The following is an 18,845-nucleotide window of genomic DNA, read 5'->3' on the forward strand; positions in this document are numbered from 1 at the left end:
AGAACAGCAAGTCGTGTTTCACTTTTGAAAAACAACTGAGCTCGGGGAAATTTGGGGAGAACGTTGTTTACGGCGGTGCCTCGCAGGGTCCTTCAAAAAATCTCTCACCTCAGATTTTACGAGGTGGCTTATCGCATTATGTAAGCGTGCTCTAACTTTGGCCTGGCGGCTCACCGATTGATGTTAGATATCGTTCCTTCGCCCGAAGGAAGCAATAACAAAGGATTAACAGAGGAATTGGAAGATGGTTCTCCTTCTCTGTTAGCTCCATGAATGAAGTATACAAGTAAACTTGTATGAATAGCATACATGTACCGTAATATAAATCAGTCTGTTGAAAAAACACTGAATGAATGTTCTGCATTTTCAACAAAAAAATAAACGTATGTCAATATTGTGCAGATAACTACAGTAGAAGACCAGCGCCAGGCCGCCATTATAAAGATGTATACATGAGCTTGACAGAATGAATTATTAGCCAAGGACCAAGTTCAAGTGCTTTTTTAAGATACCATAGAAGATGTAGACGATAGAGAGTAGATCCATCTGTGAAGACTGCAGAGAGTATGATGCAGAGAGAAGCAGGTGTACATGTAGTCAAGATTCTGAGCATGCATAAAACAGTATGTAATCTATCATTGTCATTTAATGAAACAAGTTTCTTTGTTGCACATCCATCTGAAAGTGCATGTTTAGTACTTACAGTACTTAAAGCCAGAATTTAAATTAAGTACATGTAATAGTTGGATGATTCAGGCGCGTAGCCAGGGGGGGCGGTGGGGGCGGTCGCCCCCCCCAAAAAAAACGTCCCCAAAAAGACCAAAAAAAAGAAGGGAAAAAGAGAGGAGAAAAGGAAAAGGGAAGGGAGGAAAGGGAAGAAAGGTAGCTTTGTGGGTTTTTTTTTTCCTTTTTATTCTTTTTTTTTCTCAAAAGAGAAACTCCTTCATTCTTTCTCTATATTTTTATATGAATTTTGCTTCCGCGCTGCGCGCAGTTAAATGACAATTTTGAAGTTCTCCATTGTTTCCCCCTCCCTTTGTCTTACCCTATTTTTCCACCTCAGCCATATGTGTTTCTTGCCAAATGAATTAAATTTCAAATGTATATAGGGCATGGATTTAGAGAATGGTAATTAGGCCGAAGTATATGAAGTTATCCTTTTTTTATCGCGCAACTTCTGGTCGGCTCCGGGTGGGTAAAAATCTTTATATCAGTTTCTGCCGTCACCTCCATAAAGTCAAGTTCTCCCGCAGCTTTTCAGCTCATTAATAAACAACCATAATTTATTGGGAAAAAGGTTCCTAATTTAAAAAGAGGAAGGTACAAAATTTGTGTCGTATTGAATAAAAAAGTACAATATTTTTTAAAAATCAAATTCTATTAAATTTCATGTCATTTCCCTGCACATTCATCTCCTGTCCTGTTTTGCGCCCTCAGTTTGTAATTTTTAATGACACGTGTCTTTGATTCAAAATGAAGCGCTTCAGGATAAGTCAAAGAAATGAGGTATCCTTGTTAATATAATTTCAATAAATCAGAGAAGTTTCAACTTTTTGCGCACTAGTTTCCTTGTAATGAAGTTAAATAATCTTAGAAAATCAATTGAATTAGAGCCGATGTGGTACAAGATACCTGCATTTTATGAAACGTCCGCCCTTTGAAATTTTAGAGTTTCATTGCTCTGCGCGGGAAGGAATATCTTCCTCCCGACAAATATATTTCTTTTCCTCTGTTTTGCGAGTTAAAGATATGTAGGCCTACTGTCGCTAAAATCTTTGTAATCAATTCTGATCTTTCCAAGAGAAGTATTCAATATATCTTTGAGAATACCCTTTTCTCGGGACCCTTTCCATGAAAAAAATTGATAAAAGCTTTAGCTTTCGCGCTGCGCGCAGGGTTATTAGTATTTTAATTTCCTCCATTGTATTCCTTTTTTGTGCGTTCACAATTACTTTTGAAAACAAGGCTCAAAATCGCCAACTGAATTGGAGCTGATATAGGTACTAGAGACAAGAGAGATGGCTCCTTTTCATTTTAATTAATGAAACACCAAAAGCTTTGCGGTTCGCGCGGGAGGGGGAAACTCCCCCTCCTTGCACCCACCCCCTAGGGAGCGCGCTTCGCGTGCTCTGTAAGTGTTGGCACGCTTCTCATGCATTTACCGCCCCCTCCAAAATGAAATCCTGGCTACGCTGTTGGGATGATTGTAGTATACTCACATTTTAAATTCTAGATCAGTACCTGGCTCTTGCTATGATATTTAATCGATTGGTTCTTTGTGGAAATATTAAATAAATAAAAAATCATATCAGTTTGCATCTTTCACACTACATCCTTGATGTTTTAATGACATTTTCTTTAATTTTATCTGATAGTATTAAGGCACAAGAGATAAAATCCCCCTTGCGTGCGAACGGGCTCTGAACGGGGATTAAAATAGTAGACAATAGACCCCGTTTGTTCAAGTTCATTCACGTTCAGAATTCTACTGAAGGAGTGAGCCGAGAAGAGTATTGATTTTCATTGTCTTCTCGCACAAAAGGGGATGTCACTGAACGGCAAAGCAAACGGTCAGATTATTAATGAATGAATACTTGCGAACGTGGGGATTAATTCAAGCCTTGATAGAGATTTCTTACTACAACGCTGGGCATTTCCCGAATAAAAAGGGATGATCAAACTTTGAGCACTTCTTAAGTTGGACGAATAAACACGCATCCTTGTATTTATTCATTCATATTGAAAGTTTATTATCAATCTTCCCCTTTTTAATTTCGACGGGCGTATTTGTTCATTTATAACCATTTTGACATTCAATACAGATCGTTTGTCGAGAATTTTAAGACATTTCCCGTGTATGAAGGAATGTCCAAACCTTGCGTTTTTTTATTTTGACGGACTATATTTTTTCATTTATATTTAAAGTCAATAAATCATACATTCCTTACAAATCGTCTAACAATAATTTTAAGACATTTCTTGAGTTAGAAGGGATGTCCAAACTTTGCGCTTTTTAATTTAGACAAACATATTTCATTTGATTAAAAGTTGATAGTCAGACAACTTAACGATGTCCGCGCTATCTCTGCAACACCAGGTCCGGCGAGAAAGTCGTCCGCTAGTTTATCCTTGATATTTTTCTTCCGGTGGGTATCATTTATTTCATACCCTGACATCGTTTACGTGATCATAAAATAGGTTCTGACGTCAGACAACTTAACGATGCTGGCGCTATCTCTCCAACATTAGATCAGGCTCGGAGGTCGTCCGCTAGTTTATCCTTGATATATTTCTTCCCGTGGGTATCATTTATTTCACACCATGACATCGTTTACGTGATCATAAAATATGCAATAATAAACAAATTAATTCTTTACATTTACAAAAACTTCACAGTTCACACAAAGTTTATGATTTTAAGCGTGGTCTTATACAAAATTTGGACCACATGTATACATGTGGTGCTGTTGCAAGTCTTCATGTATTTAATAGACATTAGGCAAGATAAATTTAAAATCCACAGGTCAGCTAGCTCTCACCGTACTTGTACTTAGGTGAACTGCCTGAGCATTTAAAGGAGTGGTTCCTGGTGGGTGTTTCATAAAGCTGTTCGTAAGTTAAGAGCGACTTAAAGAATGAGTGGTGATCCTTTCTTCTGGTAAATAATATTCCTGATTATTCACCATTAATGTTCATTGGTGATTGTCTGGCACATAAGAAATGTTCACCAATCTTTCTTAAAGTCGCTCTTAACTTACGAACACTTATGAAACGGCCCCCAGGTATTTCGGAATATATTTTTAAAGAATAATGTAGCTGAAAGTGTGACTGAATATGTCTCCCAATGACCCTCACATCTTCTCCCCTTCTACCTCGAAAAAATGTGTGTAACAAAATCTCTTTCCTAGCTTCAGGATCGATAATGGCGAGGGAATTATGTTTGCTGAAGACTTTGCCCATGTGTGAATAAACATGGAATACTCTTTATACTGGGTATTTCTGTCCGGGTGTCTAGAATTTCACCTCCCTCACTGGCGTGGATGGCGGTGCAGCTGGAGTCGAGAGAGCAAGCATGTGCTTACCGCATTTTAGGGCAAATATGCAGCGGTTCAGAAGCAACAAGCCTTTTTTTTCCCTTGTATGCGTGACACACATCATTCCGAAATACTTCACCATTTTGCCCCCCCCCCCCCCGAAGCATACATGCATACATGCTGTATGAATTCATATTCGATGTCTTCATGCAGCGGCCTTATGCATCAGCTTGCAGGACGCTAGGGCATTTAAATTTATCAAGATGAGTGGTAGATTTACAATGCTTTGAAGCATAGATCGTTATCGGTGAATCTTTTGTAGGGGGATAAAGTGAATACCAGTTTTTCATAACAAAAGATGAAATGTGGGGACAAAAGAATGTACATGTAAGAGAATCAAGAGTTAATTACTATAAGTGATGAAAATATGAAGTCCACATTCCATTGAGATCTTCTTTTACATCTTAATACACGTAAAATTGATGGTAAATCTAAAATGTAAATCAAGATTTTGTTCCCGTCACAATACATTTGTAGAATAGTGATACTGTTAATAATAATCCCTTTCCTTTTTTTTCATTCTTTTTTTTTTCATCTTTTTCTTTTCATCTTTTTCATCCATGGTGTATCCAGTGAGTGTAATAATAAACATGATTCAAATGAACAGAATATGACTTTGAGCTCAGGAAATGGGAAAATTTGGAAATGTAACTGAGATTGGTGCTTGAAAGCTTATTCATCCTGTTTTGGATTGATTTATAAAAAATGTATATATATTTTATAATTGAGTGAATGAGTTAAAACATCTCTTAATAGGATTGCCAGATAATCTGAGATAATGGAATTGGAATGTTATTGTCGTTGGAGCAAAGTTTTAGAATATCTCCATACCATTCTCTCCTTGTAGTTGAATCCATTATAACAGAATATTATTGGGCAGGAATATACATGTAGGAACAATCAGCATATGATATACAGTAAAAGGCACTGTGCTGTGATGCATAAGTCCTGTCGAGTAAAGTGAATTAAACCACATTTCTCCTTGGATAGATGATGGCGATTTTACATCAACTACTTTCTTGGATAGAATGAAGGTTTTAAAACACAATTCAGGGTCATTTTGTTCAGTTGATAATGGCAAAATTGTTTTGACGATGGGGTTTGAAAAGCCTTCTTTGAATCATACAAATTTGTACGATACATTTGAGCCAGAAACATTTCAGCAGGAGAGATAGATAAGAGCCTGTTTTATACACGTTTGTACTAAATTCACTTTCACTTGTCACAATGGAAAATGCATGGACCATCACTAAAGGCGAAACAAAAATCGTGGGCATTAAATAATAATAATAATAATGATGATTGGCATTTATATAGCGCTTTATCAATCTACGACTGTTCAAAGCGCTGGATTCATAGCATTTCAAGCAGCCTGTTAGGCGCACACTTGCTAAACCAACCACAATGACAGTTGTTTTCTACTGGTACCCAATTAGCACCTGGGTGAGAGTGGCAATGTGTGGATTGACGCCTTGCCAAAGGGCGCTATGCCATGTTGGGAATCGAACACACGACCCTCTGATTACAAGGCGAGAGTCAGAACCGCTACACCGCAGCGCTTCTTCTTTAGATAACCTCTTCTCTGATCAAATTGTGCAATAGAGATGCCCAATGGCAATGTTAGATTTCTGACTGTGAGGTGAGTTGATAAACATAGCCCCTTGTTTTAACATGTTTTGGGAAATTAGGATGGCATTTTGAAAACTAGCTTTTTGATAACTGGGAAAAGATGGCAAACACAACCGAAAAGGCAATGACCCGCTAAAACCTTTGGGAGGGGAGACCTTCTACCGATGAAAGCCAAAGGATGAAAAGATCTGTGAGTGTGGGACCATCTGCCCCGAGATTAGACCTTCTCAATCTTGGTCCTTGAAGCAAAGACATGATATATTCTCTTTAGAGTTATAAGGATATCAGCTTTTTTTTAATTTGGATTTTATAACCTTTTGGATCTCACAAAAACCGTTTGAATGCGAAGTGTGACATTACCATACTTTAAGCAAGGAGCTTCAAACAGATTGGATGACAATGGATAGTGAAATATGCAGCTTGCATTGTACTTCCAGTTCTTACAACATCCACATGTACAGGACCCTGCAAATATTTGTCAAGGGATATCATTCTTTTTTGTGTGTGCCTATAGAGATTCATGATTGCAATGCATTATGGGATGGAATTCTATAAATACGCAAGGGAAGCAATAGGATCAAATAACTTTGCTTATAATTTCTCATAAACATTGTAAAAGTGCAGAAATCTGAAATATAGCCCATATATATTTCCAAAGAGAAAATTACATTTTAGAACCAAATGAAAAAAAAATGGTGTTAAGTTGATCAGAATAATGATCAAAACTATATTGCTTATCACAGTATTCAATGATCATGCTTCATGTAAACCAGAATTCCATCCCATTATGCATTTTGATAAAAGGACCTTGAATGAACATATTTTGAACAAGGAAAGTCACTATGTATTGTTTCAACAAGGCGCGGATCCGGCCGGATTAGACACAATACCATTTCAGGGGCCGTATTGTTTTTGCACAATAGCCGGCCTCTCAGAACTATTGTGTCTATAAATCTGGCTGGATTTCTGCCTGGTTTTAATGAATCATTTCCATTTTTGAACAGTATAGTAAATTTCTCTTTTGTGATTCTAATTGCTCATCATAGTTTCAAAATGTATTGGTTAGTTACTATTGGTATTGCAGTGTATTAAGCCATGATTAATTTGTATCGTGGAAGTTTTTCTTGTGTGAACATCATCTGAAAGCTGTTGCCTGGGAAACCTCACGAACTACAGGTTCAGTGTACTTCCCATGCCACTTGTATACAGTACATCCTACTGCCCTCAGTTTCTCCTTCAAAGGATACATTTTTTATGCCTGAAAGATGATTGTTATTTTTTCGTTTCCATTGAGAATGACTGATGTGTGTTAACCTTGGCTTTGGCTGTTTTCAGTCATGAAGTACATGTAGTTTGCTGTGCATGCAAACCCTTTCGTTTTGGGGGAAAGTAGCGTATGTGGTTGCCCCCCCCCCCCCGGTAGGCCTGCAGTGAGAATCTCTTTCTGTCTAAACTTCACTTAATATTTGATTCATTTTCTTATCTCATTAAACTTCATACTGATAACCAGTACCTTTAATATCTCTCCATGTATTTTTTCATGTGAATAAAAATGCATTGTCCTTCTGGATAATAAATTGTGAATAGATGAATACTCGCCAAGGCTTATCATGGTTCCCTAAACATCCTTTAACTAATAATAGAATGGTTTCAAGGTCTGAAAGGCTCTCCCACATGCAGCTCTCTATGGGTGCATATACTTCACTCTTTTGGGCCCAAATCAGGCTCTTCATTATTTCATGGACCTCCTTCTCATTTTTTGTTCAAATGCATATACTTCACTCTTTTGGGCCCAAATCAGGCTCTTCATTATTTCATGGACCTCCTTTCTCATTTTTTGTTCAAATGCTAAATGGATAATAAATTGTGAATAGATGAATACTCGCCAAGGCTTATCATGGTTCCCTAAACATCCTTTAACTAATAATAGAATGGTTTCAAGGTCTGAAAGGCTCTCCCACATGCAGCTCTCTATGGGTGCATATACTTCACTCTTTTGGGCCCAAATCAGGCTCTTCATTATTTCATGGACCTCCTTTCTCATTTTTTGTTCAAATGCTGATTGTAAACGCTATTTGTAAAGTCACCAAAAGGTGTGTGTTTTCAATCAGCATTTCTCTAGAAAGACAGTTTCTGATAGAGAGAAAGATAATAAATTTGAGCGAATCTGCTTTGACTATGAGAGAGAGAGAGTTTATGATATACTTCCGAGTTATGGAAAATTGTTATGCTCACAGGTTATTTTTCATCTTACCCAGAATTCAACCTTCCGAAAAATAACTATTTGAAGATATTCAATTTCACATTGATATTTGCAGCAGTTGGCTAAGCAAATTAAAGAAATCAAATGGGTATTAGGTTGCCATGGATACTACTGAGCTCCATCTGGCTGAATACTATACTACGTCATCCTCCAATGCCATTTCATTCCATGATATATCACTTTTATTTTACACAAAACATATTTGTCAGGATAAGTTCATGATCTTAATCCACCAGTATGTTGTGCTCATCTGTGGTTGCATAGCAGTTTTCAGTGTTATTGATTTTTCACTCTACATTCCTCCATTTTACAATATTCAGTTCGTTTTGATACATGAACTACTGTACATGTACGTATGCTCGTACAGCAAGCTCTCACAGCAAAACATACTACACGTAGTACATGTACTTTGTTTATATATTTGTAAACACTTTACTATGATTTCAGAGCATTTATCCCAAAATTATTGCTCACAGCCATCAGTGAGTATAGAGTACCAGCAAATACATGTATGTACATGTAGCCTTGCAAGTATTGTCTGTATATAATAATTTATTCTTTAATTCAAATCAACAACATCTGTATCTCAGTAAAATGAAGCTTGTCATAAATTCCAAATTATTTCTGAAATTTTTGTGATGGTACTTTTGGAATGACTATCTTACGTATTTCACTGTGGTGTTCTTTGTTGCTAGGCAATTCTATTTTTCAGTGGTGATTGTTAGCGCTATCAATTGCGAGTGACGTTAACATCTAAGGATGGCAAGTCCTTTGCTTAGAGCCTTTCTTAGTTCTTTTAAGGAATCACTGATGTTAACTGAATATCAAATTTAAATATTTTGTTGAATTATTTTGTTTTCTTTCTTTATACAGTTATGCGGGTGACTGTGACATTGAAATCAGTGTGAAGACTGTCAAGAGATTAAAAGCAGGAATACAAGATCTACAGGTATGCTATTTATTCATTCGTTTAACCCCTCATCCAAGCAGAGATGGGGGGAGGTCATATTGATGCCTACATTTATTATGCGTTAAATGTGAGTTTTCTATCTATAACTTATTTTTACTGGCTAGTAAAATAATGCCAATAACATTAACCTCTAGAGAATAGCAATATAAGCTCATGAAGATTCTTTTCTTTTCATTATTACTTTGTGTTAATGTAACATTTTTGTAAAAGAAATCATGAAATATATTAAAGTTTTCTGAATTCAGTTTGGTGGGTGTATGGGTTACTCAAACAAGAATCGAAATGCCACAAGTCTGCATGGATTTGCTTGTGACATTGTTAATGAATGTAAATGTTTTTTTTTTTTTTAAATTATGTGTTTTATTGGTATTGAATGTAAATGTTTTTGTTTATTCTAGCTTCATGGTAACTTGAGAGTGGAGATGAGACCATTGGTTAACAAGATGCCTCTGGTTGGTGGGATGTCAGTCTACTTCTTGAACAGACCGGTAAGATTCCTCTTCACTTTTCTACCGTACAGGCTTCTTCTCCAACACCCAGAGTTTCCACATTATCCTGCTATTGCTAATCTGGCAAATTGTCCCGATATTAATTATCTGAGAGTCATTCATAATGGAGATGAAACTAGCAAGATATTTAGTTTGCCTAATCTCAAACATAAACTTTGCAAAAGGATGTGCTGTTGTACCAGCCAACCTGTACATATTTTAAAGGGTATTTTGAATGAAAATGAACCCATATTACACTCTTCTAGTACCTGGAAAAAAATCATTCGTTCATTCATTTTATTTATTTCCATATTCAAATTTGACAATATAAAAACACGAAAATTACAAACAAGAATTGATTTAAAAAATGGCAAAAGCACATAAAAAAAACTACAAATATACAAAGAACAACCAAAGAAACAAAGCATATGGAGGAATTTTCAAAAGCCAGAAGCTTATCAAGGGCAATCTTAGGATAAATTATTAAAATAAATATTACATACGAGAGATAGACAGACAGGCAGACAGACAGACGGAGAATAGGGGGAGAGTGAGGAATGGAATGAAAGAAAAAGAGAGAGATGGAGAATAGAAAATAGATAAGAAAAGAAGGGTAGGAAGAAGAAGGGAAAAACATGATGTGTATTTAAAAAAAAATTAACATGCAGTATATTAGCCTTGTATTGAAACCTGACAATGAAGGACATGATTTAAGTTCATCCAGAATGATGACAGCATTTGATCCAATGAAAACAATGGTATTTCTTGATTATTGTTTATAACAAGGGATTGAATGAAATGACAAAACATAAATCCCACTGTGCCCTGGTACTGGGCTATTCCACAAAATATGTAGTTCGACCCAATGTATGTGACAGGCATGATATTATCCCGACTAAAATTGGAATCCCAATTTTTAAATCAACCTTTTTACAGATTTTATTTTTTAATGTGAAATCTTTTGCCCAAGAACATTCTTATGCTATTTTTTACTGCTTTTTAATGTCAAATTATAAAACTTATCATGCAGATTCACCTTGAAAAGTCACTTTTGATTTCTTTACTATGCAAGAGCTTGTAACCACAACCGTGGCGTTTCGGACTTTGTCAGTGACTTAGTGACCCTTGCCTATTTTTTCATGCCTGATGTGAGGCCTTCATGAAATTATCTGTCTCTGATTTCTGGTTTTATGATAGTGTGTAATGCTCTCAAATGATCATGACTTGACCAGTTTTTGAAGTGAAGTAAAACTTGAGAAAAATGGGGTTCGGATGTACAAAAAGGTTGATTATTTCATGGCATTGCCCTACTGTACGAGTGTATTGCACTATTCTTAGTAAAAACAGAGTTCAAGTCCATTGGCAGTATCCCTTTGAAATAAGAGAACATAAATATGGCAACTTATAGTTGATTAATTTGAACGTCAGTTCAAATATTCATGAACATCCTTGCAAACCTGGCTTAGACATCTGGATACCATATGTGTAGGGATTTTAAAGTGAAAAATACACACATTTACAGCTCTACATTCTCATGTACAGTATTATGTGGGTTGTACCCCCCCCCCCATTCCCTCCAACTAGGACCATGCCTTTAATAAAAAGGGTTCATGATGTATTCCTCAACTCACATTTCAACTGTCTAAAGTTAGAATGAGATTACATAGCTATGTGTCATGACTATCTGAGGGTTGTGAATGTTTGGTATGACAGTATGACATCCTGAGATATCACATGCATGAGCTGAAACAGTGACCTGTGTGAGATGTGTTCCATTATCTTTTATAAAAACAGAACATTCAATTTCTTGACAACCTTTTGCCTTTTGTTTTCATCATAATATTTTCCTATATAATAATCTGCTTGTTTTAACTATCAAAGATTATGTATGAAAATCACTGGAAATCAGTATTATATACAGTAGAGTTTTCAATGCCCCTCACATAGAGCTCTTTACAAATGTATTTTTGTGCACATGCTTGGAATGTCCTGGAAAATTTTGTTATTTTGATCATTGATCATATTTTGTTTCAGAATACAGAGTTAGAATGTTACCATGGTTTTAATTTCTATTGCTAATGGATCTGTATGAATATATTATAATGTTCTATACCTGCCCAACAACATAGTGTGTATGTCCTGCTCAAGCCGTTGAGCTAGTGACATATTTGTGACTCTTGAGTTGATACATTGTATTTAATTGAGATGAAATATGAATTCTTTCTTGTTACTCATCCTCTAGGCGATAGACTTCAATCTTACCAACCTGGCTGACTTACTTGATGTACCAGGACTAAGGTATACATAATATATCTTTACTCCCCTTATATATTCACTGTCATGGTCCTATTCTTCCATGTCTTACCTGGAGTCTCGGCCCCCATTTCCCCATCCTCTTTTTCCTTCATCTTTCTCCCCTCATCTCTTTTTCTACCTTCTCTCTCCTTGCTCTACTCCTTTGTGGAGCGTTGTGGCCCAGTGGATTAGTCTTCTGACTTTGAAACAGAGGGTCGCAGGTTCGAATCCCAGCCATGACGCAATTTCCTGCAGCAAGAAACTCATGCACATTGTGCTGCACTCAACCCAGGTGAGGTGAATGGGGGTACCCGGTAGGAAGAAATTCCTTGAATGCTTGAGCGCCTAGGCAGCTCAGCTAAAGCCGGGGTAATAATAATAGCAGGGCCCGCTGGAAGAACAGTTTTCGAAACTGAAGTGGCTACCCTGGGTGAATATACCTATATTATTATTATTACCTACCCCTCCTTTGCCTTGTGCATGTTATCCACTATTGTTCTTTCCTATCTTTCTCTCCTCTTCCTCTCCTGTACCTCTTTCTGTCATATTTTTCTGTTCAATTGCTTTGTGCTCTTCCCCATCCCCGTCTTCATCCCAATCCCCCTTTTTTTTCCTTTCATTTCCACAGGCATTTGTCCCAGTGTTTGATAACTTTATGTATGTATTGACTTTGATTTCATTTACAACTTCCCATATTTTTGCTTAATATTGTTTCTTTGTTTTTCGTTATTATTTGTTATGTAATTTCGTCCATCTCCTTTTGATAAAAAATACATTTTCATATTCTTTCCATTCTTTGAATATTTACTCCTTGACAAAAGGCTACAAATGAAAAGTATGTATCAATATCATGATAAATATTATATCTGTTTAAATAATGTGCTACCTGCAGTGATACTGGTATGAGCACAGGATGCACATATTTAAGTGAATAGTCAGGGTTCATTACAGAAGCCTTTCTAATGTTGGGCGAATGGACATATATATACAATTCATTCTGTGTGATACTGAATTTATTTTTTACTCTGAAAGGAATCATTGAAAAACAGGAAATTGAATGAAGCCGGGAAATGTTTTTAGATGCATTTTTTTTCTCCCTTCGTAGGTATCTATTTATCCGAACGATGGTACCCTTTGAGATCAATTTGATTGTATTTTGAAATTAACAAACTAAATCCATAATTCAATTCATTTTATTTCCACAATTCAATAAAAATTACATCAAAATTGCACAAAGTGATTTAAAGAACAATGAATAATACAATACATAGACTTACATGGTACAAAAACAAATGGATAAACAAAGTACGGAACATTAACAGAATATTAAAAAGTGGAGGGACAAACAAAGCCCTGGGGCCTATCAAAGGCTTGTCCCCAACATATATAGATAACATATGACTGATCATAAACAAACAAGCAAATAAACAAACATAAAGCAATAAAGTCATTAAAAACCTTAAAAAATAGAAGTAAACATAATGGATTCAGGAATTGAAGTATATTTCTAAAATTCACAATTCAGTAACAACCAGCTGGCCTTTTTTTTTAATTGATCCTTGAGGATTGCTTTGCTTTGCTTCCTTCCTGAGGTGATCCAGTGGAGTCGCTAAGGAGCCGGATATCTTTTTTGTAGAATTTCCAATGTAGGACTTTCAAAGAACCATGTGTTGCTATGCCAGTGCATACGTTATCTTTTGTACAGGCCCCCGCACACCTTATGACTGTTCGCGATCCAATTTTGGAACAAATCAAATTTTGCTCATTTACTGAAAATCATTTTATTTGAGGTTAAAATTAATTGAAAGAATACTAATATATTAACCATTTTGAAAGTAAAGGCCAAATTAGTTTCAAATCATAGCCAATCGTATGACAGATATGACGTTATTACGACTACATATTAAATTTGAATTTATTCTGAGAAGGATGATAGCATAGTCACAGATTTGAATATAGGTATTCGTACGATGATTTAGAACATTACACCGTAAGATATTCCAAGTCTCCATATTAGCATCAAATTCTACTACATTTTATTCTGAAATAGGGTCGCAGACCAATCGTAAGGTGTGCGGTCGCCTTTAGGCATACTAGAAGGTCTCCATGTAGAAATTAATCAAATTATCATCTAAAAAAATTGTCAATAATGTTCTTTCTTTTTTAATTGAATAGTAACCTGCTTCATGGGATCCTTGAAGACCAGTTTGCATGTTTCCTGGTGTTACCAAACAGGATCCCAATCACCCTCATTGACACGGTAGACCTCAATGAACTCAAGTACCCAATGCCAAAGGTAAGGCAAAATAGAAATAATCACCTCTTGTCACAGTAATATTCCTCCAAAAATTTGAGATTTTCTTGTGGCAGTTTATTGGATAGTTGATAGCTGATGACTTTATTATTTGATCTGCTGTTTGATGATTAGTGAAGACCAAGATACTTGCTTTTAATAATTAAAGACAGAAACTTCTTTGACAAAATTAAGTAATATCCGTCATTCATATTTCTACCCTATTTTTAATTCCTCTCCTTTCCCACAGTTCCTCTCCTTATATCTGTCTCCTCTTTCTTTCTTATGTCTTTTTCTTTTGCTGAGCATAACAAAAATGTAAGCAAGAAGAATCCTAAAACAAAATGAATAGAAAATTCCATTTTAACAGACCTGTGGTAATATCTGAGCTACATGGAAAACGCATCTTGAATGGCTTACTCAACGAAAGGGCTATTTTCCGCTGTCTGTGGATCTATTGTAATGTTTAATTTCTTGATATGATTTGTAGGTATTATTTCTATCTCGCTCTCTTCCTAATATGCCTTGATCTTTCAGGGAGTGTTGCGTATCACAGCAGTCGAAGCAAGAAACCTGGTCAGAGCCGACATGGGTCTGCTCAAGAAGGGAAAATCTGACCCGTATCTGGTCATCAATGGTCAGTATCCATTCAGAGGCCAGACTCTGAAGATCTTTTTAAAGGTCAAGTCCACCTCAGAAAAATGTTGATTTGAATCTATAGAGAAAAAATCGGATAAAAAACAAGAAAATTATGACATTTTAAAGTTTCGCTTATTTTTCACAAAATAGTTATATGAACGAGTCAGTTACATGCAAATGAGAGAGTCGATGATGTCGCTTATTCAATATTTTTTTTTGTTTTTTTATTGTTTGAATTTTACATTATTTCAATTTTTACAGATTTTACAATAGGGATAAACTTGACTAAACCATTAAATGTTAAACAATGGTAATTCCACATGTTCAGGGAGAAATAAAACCTTGTTTCACAAGACAATAGGGAGAAAAATTAGAATATTTCGTATTTCATATAATAAAATACAAAAGAAATAGTGAGTGATGACATAAGTTCCCTCCTTTGCATACCAACTGAGATGTGCATATAACTGTTTTGTGAAATGAAGCAAAATTTTTAAAATGTCAAAACGCTCTTATTTTAAATCCGATTTTGATGAAGTTTGCAGCGTTATGCTTGTTGGTTTTTTCTCTTTTTATTCAAATCAAGTTTTTGTTTGGGTGGACTTGTCCTTTAAACACTGAAAGAAGTAATATGATGTTGCACATTCACTTGCTTGGTACAAAACACTTTGAATTTGAACCAAGTTTTCAGAGAAGCCATCCCTCGCCTGTAGGGATTGTGTGTTCTTTGTATTGGACAAGATGGATTTTTAAGCACAATGGCCTCTATTCTGAAGTTAGGTTTAACTTAAACCATGGTCTAACTCTGTGCTAAAATTATGGGAAGCCAAATGTGTTAAAATTTTGTTTGCATGGAATGCTTCTCATGTTTTCTGTTCTCTTTTTCCTAATTCTTTAATGGTGAAGACAACTCTCTTATTCATGCTTCCAAGACGGTTGATAATGTTTTTTGAGTCAAATGAGCTCATAAATTGAACCTTTACTGTGCAAAATTTATGTAACAACTTGCTTTCCATAGTTAAACCACAACTTTAGACCAGAGTTTAACTTAAACCTGATTTCAGAATACGGGCCTCTGTGTTTAATTTTCTCTGACAAACCGTTATAAGCTACCAAATTCCTTACATCTGGGGCCTGTTGCATAAAACTTTTTACCAGAGAAAACTCAGGTTGTTTTTACCAGAGTTTTTGCCCTGTGTTAAAGTCAATGGCAGAAATCAGACTAACCTTAGTTTTCAGTTTTTACCAGAGTTTTCTCAGGTAAAAAGTTTTATACAACAGGCCCCTGATTGGTCAAGATCATATTTGTCAGTGAAATGTACTGACAACATGCTGCAGGAAATGTGTACCCTATGTCTGGTACATCCTGCTACTTCGTTGACTGGCATTTTTAGGACAAGTCTTTGTTGTTTTAAGGAACATGGCCACTCGGCCTATATATGTCAACTTATGTGAGTCTGACTGTGAAGGATCAGTGTCATGTGAATATTTGTTCTCATATTTTTAATGCAGTTGGAATGCAGAAGTTCAAGACCAAAACAATCAACAACAACCTGAATCCAAAGTGGAATCAGACATTTGAGGTAAGAAGGAAACCCGAGAGTGGTTATTTTTCTGGAAGAGGGAAGAAAGATATTCTGGTAGTGTAATGTCATTTATTCTTTAGTGGTGTGAAATTAAAGAAGTTTTAGCAAGCAAGAGTTTCATGAGAAGTATTTAGAATCAAGGTTTGTTACGATAGTGTTAATCTAGAGCTAGAAAGTTAATGTAAACCTAATTTCAACTCTGTAAAGCCTCCACACTGAAGAACATGAACATATATGTAGATAAGCGCATATGGGACTGTGTATCAGTATTGCTTGGAAAAAGACACATCATCGGATAAGAATGCTGTGCTTATTTTGGTAATTTCTCAGCAATTTTGCATCCCATACAAGAATCATTTTGCTCATTATTTTTGTTCATACATACAAACATTTGGGTGGTCATGCTATTGGATTCTGTTTCCAATGCATTTTTTGGATCATTGTCACAGCTGGATTTTACGTTTAAATTGAACGATTTCTTTTGTGTAGGCCATAGTGTATGAGGAGCATGGACAGACATTAGATGTGGATTGTTGGGATGAGGATCCAGGAAGCAAAGATGATCCACTAGGAAAGTAAGTCAGTAATATCCTTTGGCAAGGCCCCATTCCACATTTGCCACTATCTGCCCAGATTTATATGGGTACTAGCAAAAGGAAATTCCTGTGTGTTTGGAGAAAATTCTATAGATCCATACATGAAGGTTTTAGAAGAGTAAAGATCTTAGATTTGACATGCATATTTTATATGTATTTAAAGATGTTTTGTGAGTTCCTATAATGTTGCTTAATCTTTGTTGATATGTCAGAAAATATTTGAAATAACCATAACTAAAAAACAAAAATGTGCACTTCTATACTTTTGTCACACAGATTTGATAGATTTTATACAAATCATGCTGAAGACATATTGTGATGTTAAAAAAGTAGTAAATTTTTAAAATGTTGTTAGAAATCATAAATAAAGAAAAATTATGTTATTCATTCTACACAGTTTTGTGGTATGATTGTCTATAATACATTTCAACACCGGGGGCGGGATGGGTTGAATTCGAATTTGAAAAACGGTTAAGTTTTATTCTAAAATCTGGATGTGTGCAGTTTAATACGCATTTGTTATATTGCACTTTTGGGTAGTGTATCAAAAATAAGATTACTTGTCAATTACTTCATCATTGGATATTAAGCCTTACTGACATGCAGCTCCTTATGAAAAGCCCTAATTATTTATATTGTTATGTTCTTTATGACTCTGATGTAACGTTTAATATATCTTTTATTTTTTCAGTCTGAGCATCGATATTCACTACATTTCCAAGATGGGCACCTTTGATTCTGTAAGGAAATGCAGTCAGTTTTTATTTCCTCATCTAATGACGTTTTCATTTGCCTTATAATTACTATGATTGATGCTTTACTCCTTAAAAAAATCTGTCATAATTCCCAACTGGAGAGTGGAAACACCCCTTAATTTCCAAATTGTCAAACTCGGGAACATACATGTAACTTCTATCTGTACATATTACAATTTCAAGGCTAATAACTGTTATACTTATTATAAAGCAAAGCAGGGGGTCTTTGATAAAGTGCAATAGAAATTTATTGTTTCTTGGTTGAGGGAAAACAATTACTGTATATTTCCTTTAAAGTGGATATGTGGATTTAATATTGGGCAAAATAATATATTGAGGCATTGGGCAATTTGCCCCCCCCCCCCCTCCTTGAAATATCTTAAATTGCCCTTTGTCAATGGATACTAAACTCAATGCATTGTAATTTGGTGTGGTCATGTGAAGGGAATTATTCCCTTTTCTAAAGATAGAAAATGTTACCCCAAATATATTTTACTTACCATTTAGTGAAAATTTGACATTTTTGATGTAAGAATGAAGGAATAATTGCTCATTTTTCAATTTATTTGTGTGTTTTTTTGTTGTTGTCATTTAGTGGTTGCCACTTGAAGACATCAAACATGGTGATCTCCATCTTCACTTGGAGTGGCTTGTTCCTTCAGAGAACTTTGATATTATTCATGAGGTAAGTTATTTTTTTTCAATCTCAGGCTGTAGGGGAATGAAATTTTAAATAATAATAATAGGCATTTATATAGCGCCATCTATCTGGAAATATTCTATTCCGTGGCACATTGTTATTATTATTATTACCCCGGCTTTAGCTTGAGCTGCCTTTCAGCGCTCATGCATTCAAGGAATTAATCCTGCCGGGTACCCATTCACCTCACCTGGGTTGAGTGCAGCACAATGTGGATAAATTTCTTGCTGAAGGAATTTACGCCATGGCTGGGATAATATAAACAAATCAATTGCTTGTACCCCGTTGCAAATTTTGAATATCAATCTTTCAGGTGAGCATTTGATGAAACAAAGACTTGGTGACTTTCACTGCCTATTGTTATAAGCTACTGAAATCCTTGCCTCTGATTGGCTCAGAGCAAATTAGTCGGTGAATATCACTGACAATGTGCTTCCTGAAGCATTTTCTAGGGCCTTCCAACGTAAGAGATATAATTGTTAATGCAAGTTGGAAATATCAATTTTCTGTCTTTATATTGAACCTGTTGTTTGTAAA

At 35.6% G+C, this 18,845-nt stretch overlaps 1 protein-coding gene across 1 annotated transcript in view; it reads left to right on the forward strand.

Moving 5' to 3' along the window:
• LOC121411791 (extended synaptotagmin-2-like) overlaps positions 1-18,845 on the forward strand; it is a 79,321-nt gene that overhangs the window by 33,971 nt on the left and 26,505 nt on the right. The window contains exons 6-14 of the mRNA XM_041604648.1: positions 8,860-8,935; positions 9,355-9,444; positions 11,687-11,742; positions 13,915-14,035; positions 14,570-14,669; positions 16,184-16,254; positions 16,747-16,832; positions 17,545-17,593; positions 18,204-18,293. Of these exons, the coding sequence (XP_041460582.1) occupies positions 8,860-8,935; positions 9,355-9,444; positions 11,687-11,742; positions 13,915-14,035; positions 14,570-14,669; positions 16,184-16,254; positions 16,747-16,832; positions 17,545-17,593; positions 18,204-18,293 (739 nt within the window). The remainder of the gene's footprint in view (positions 1-8,859; positions 8,936-9,354; positions 9,445-11,686; positions 11,743-13,914; positions 14,036-14,569; positions 14,670-16,183; positions 16,255-16,746; positions 16,833-17,544; positions 17,594-18,203; positions 18,294-18,845) is intronic.

The sequence above is a fragment of the Lytechinus variegatus genome, chromosome 3 (genome assembly GCF_018143015.1).
Source record: "Lytechinus variegatus isolate NC3 chromosome 3, Lvar_3.0, whole genome shotgun sequence".
Taxonomy (NCBI): domain Eukaryota; kingdom Metazoa; phylum Echinodermata; class Echinoidea; order Temnopleuroida; family Toxopneustidae; genus Lytechinus; species Lytechinus variegatus.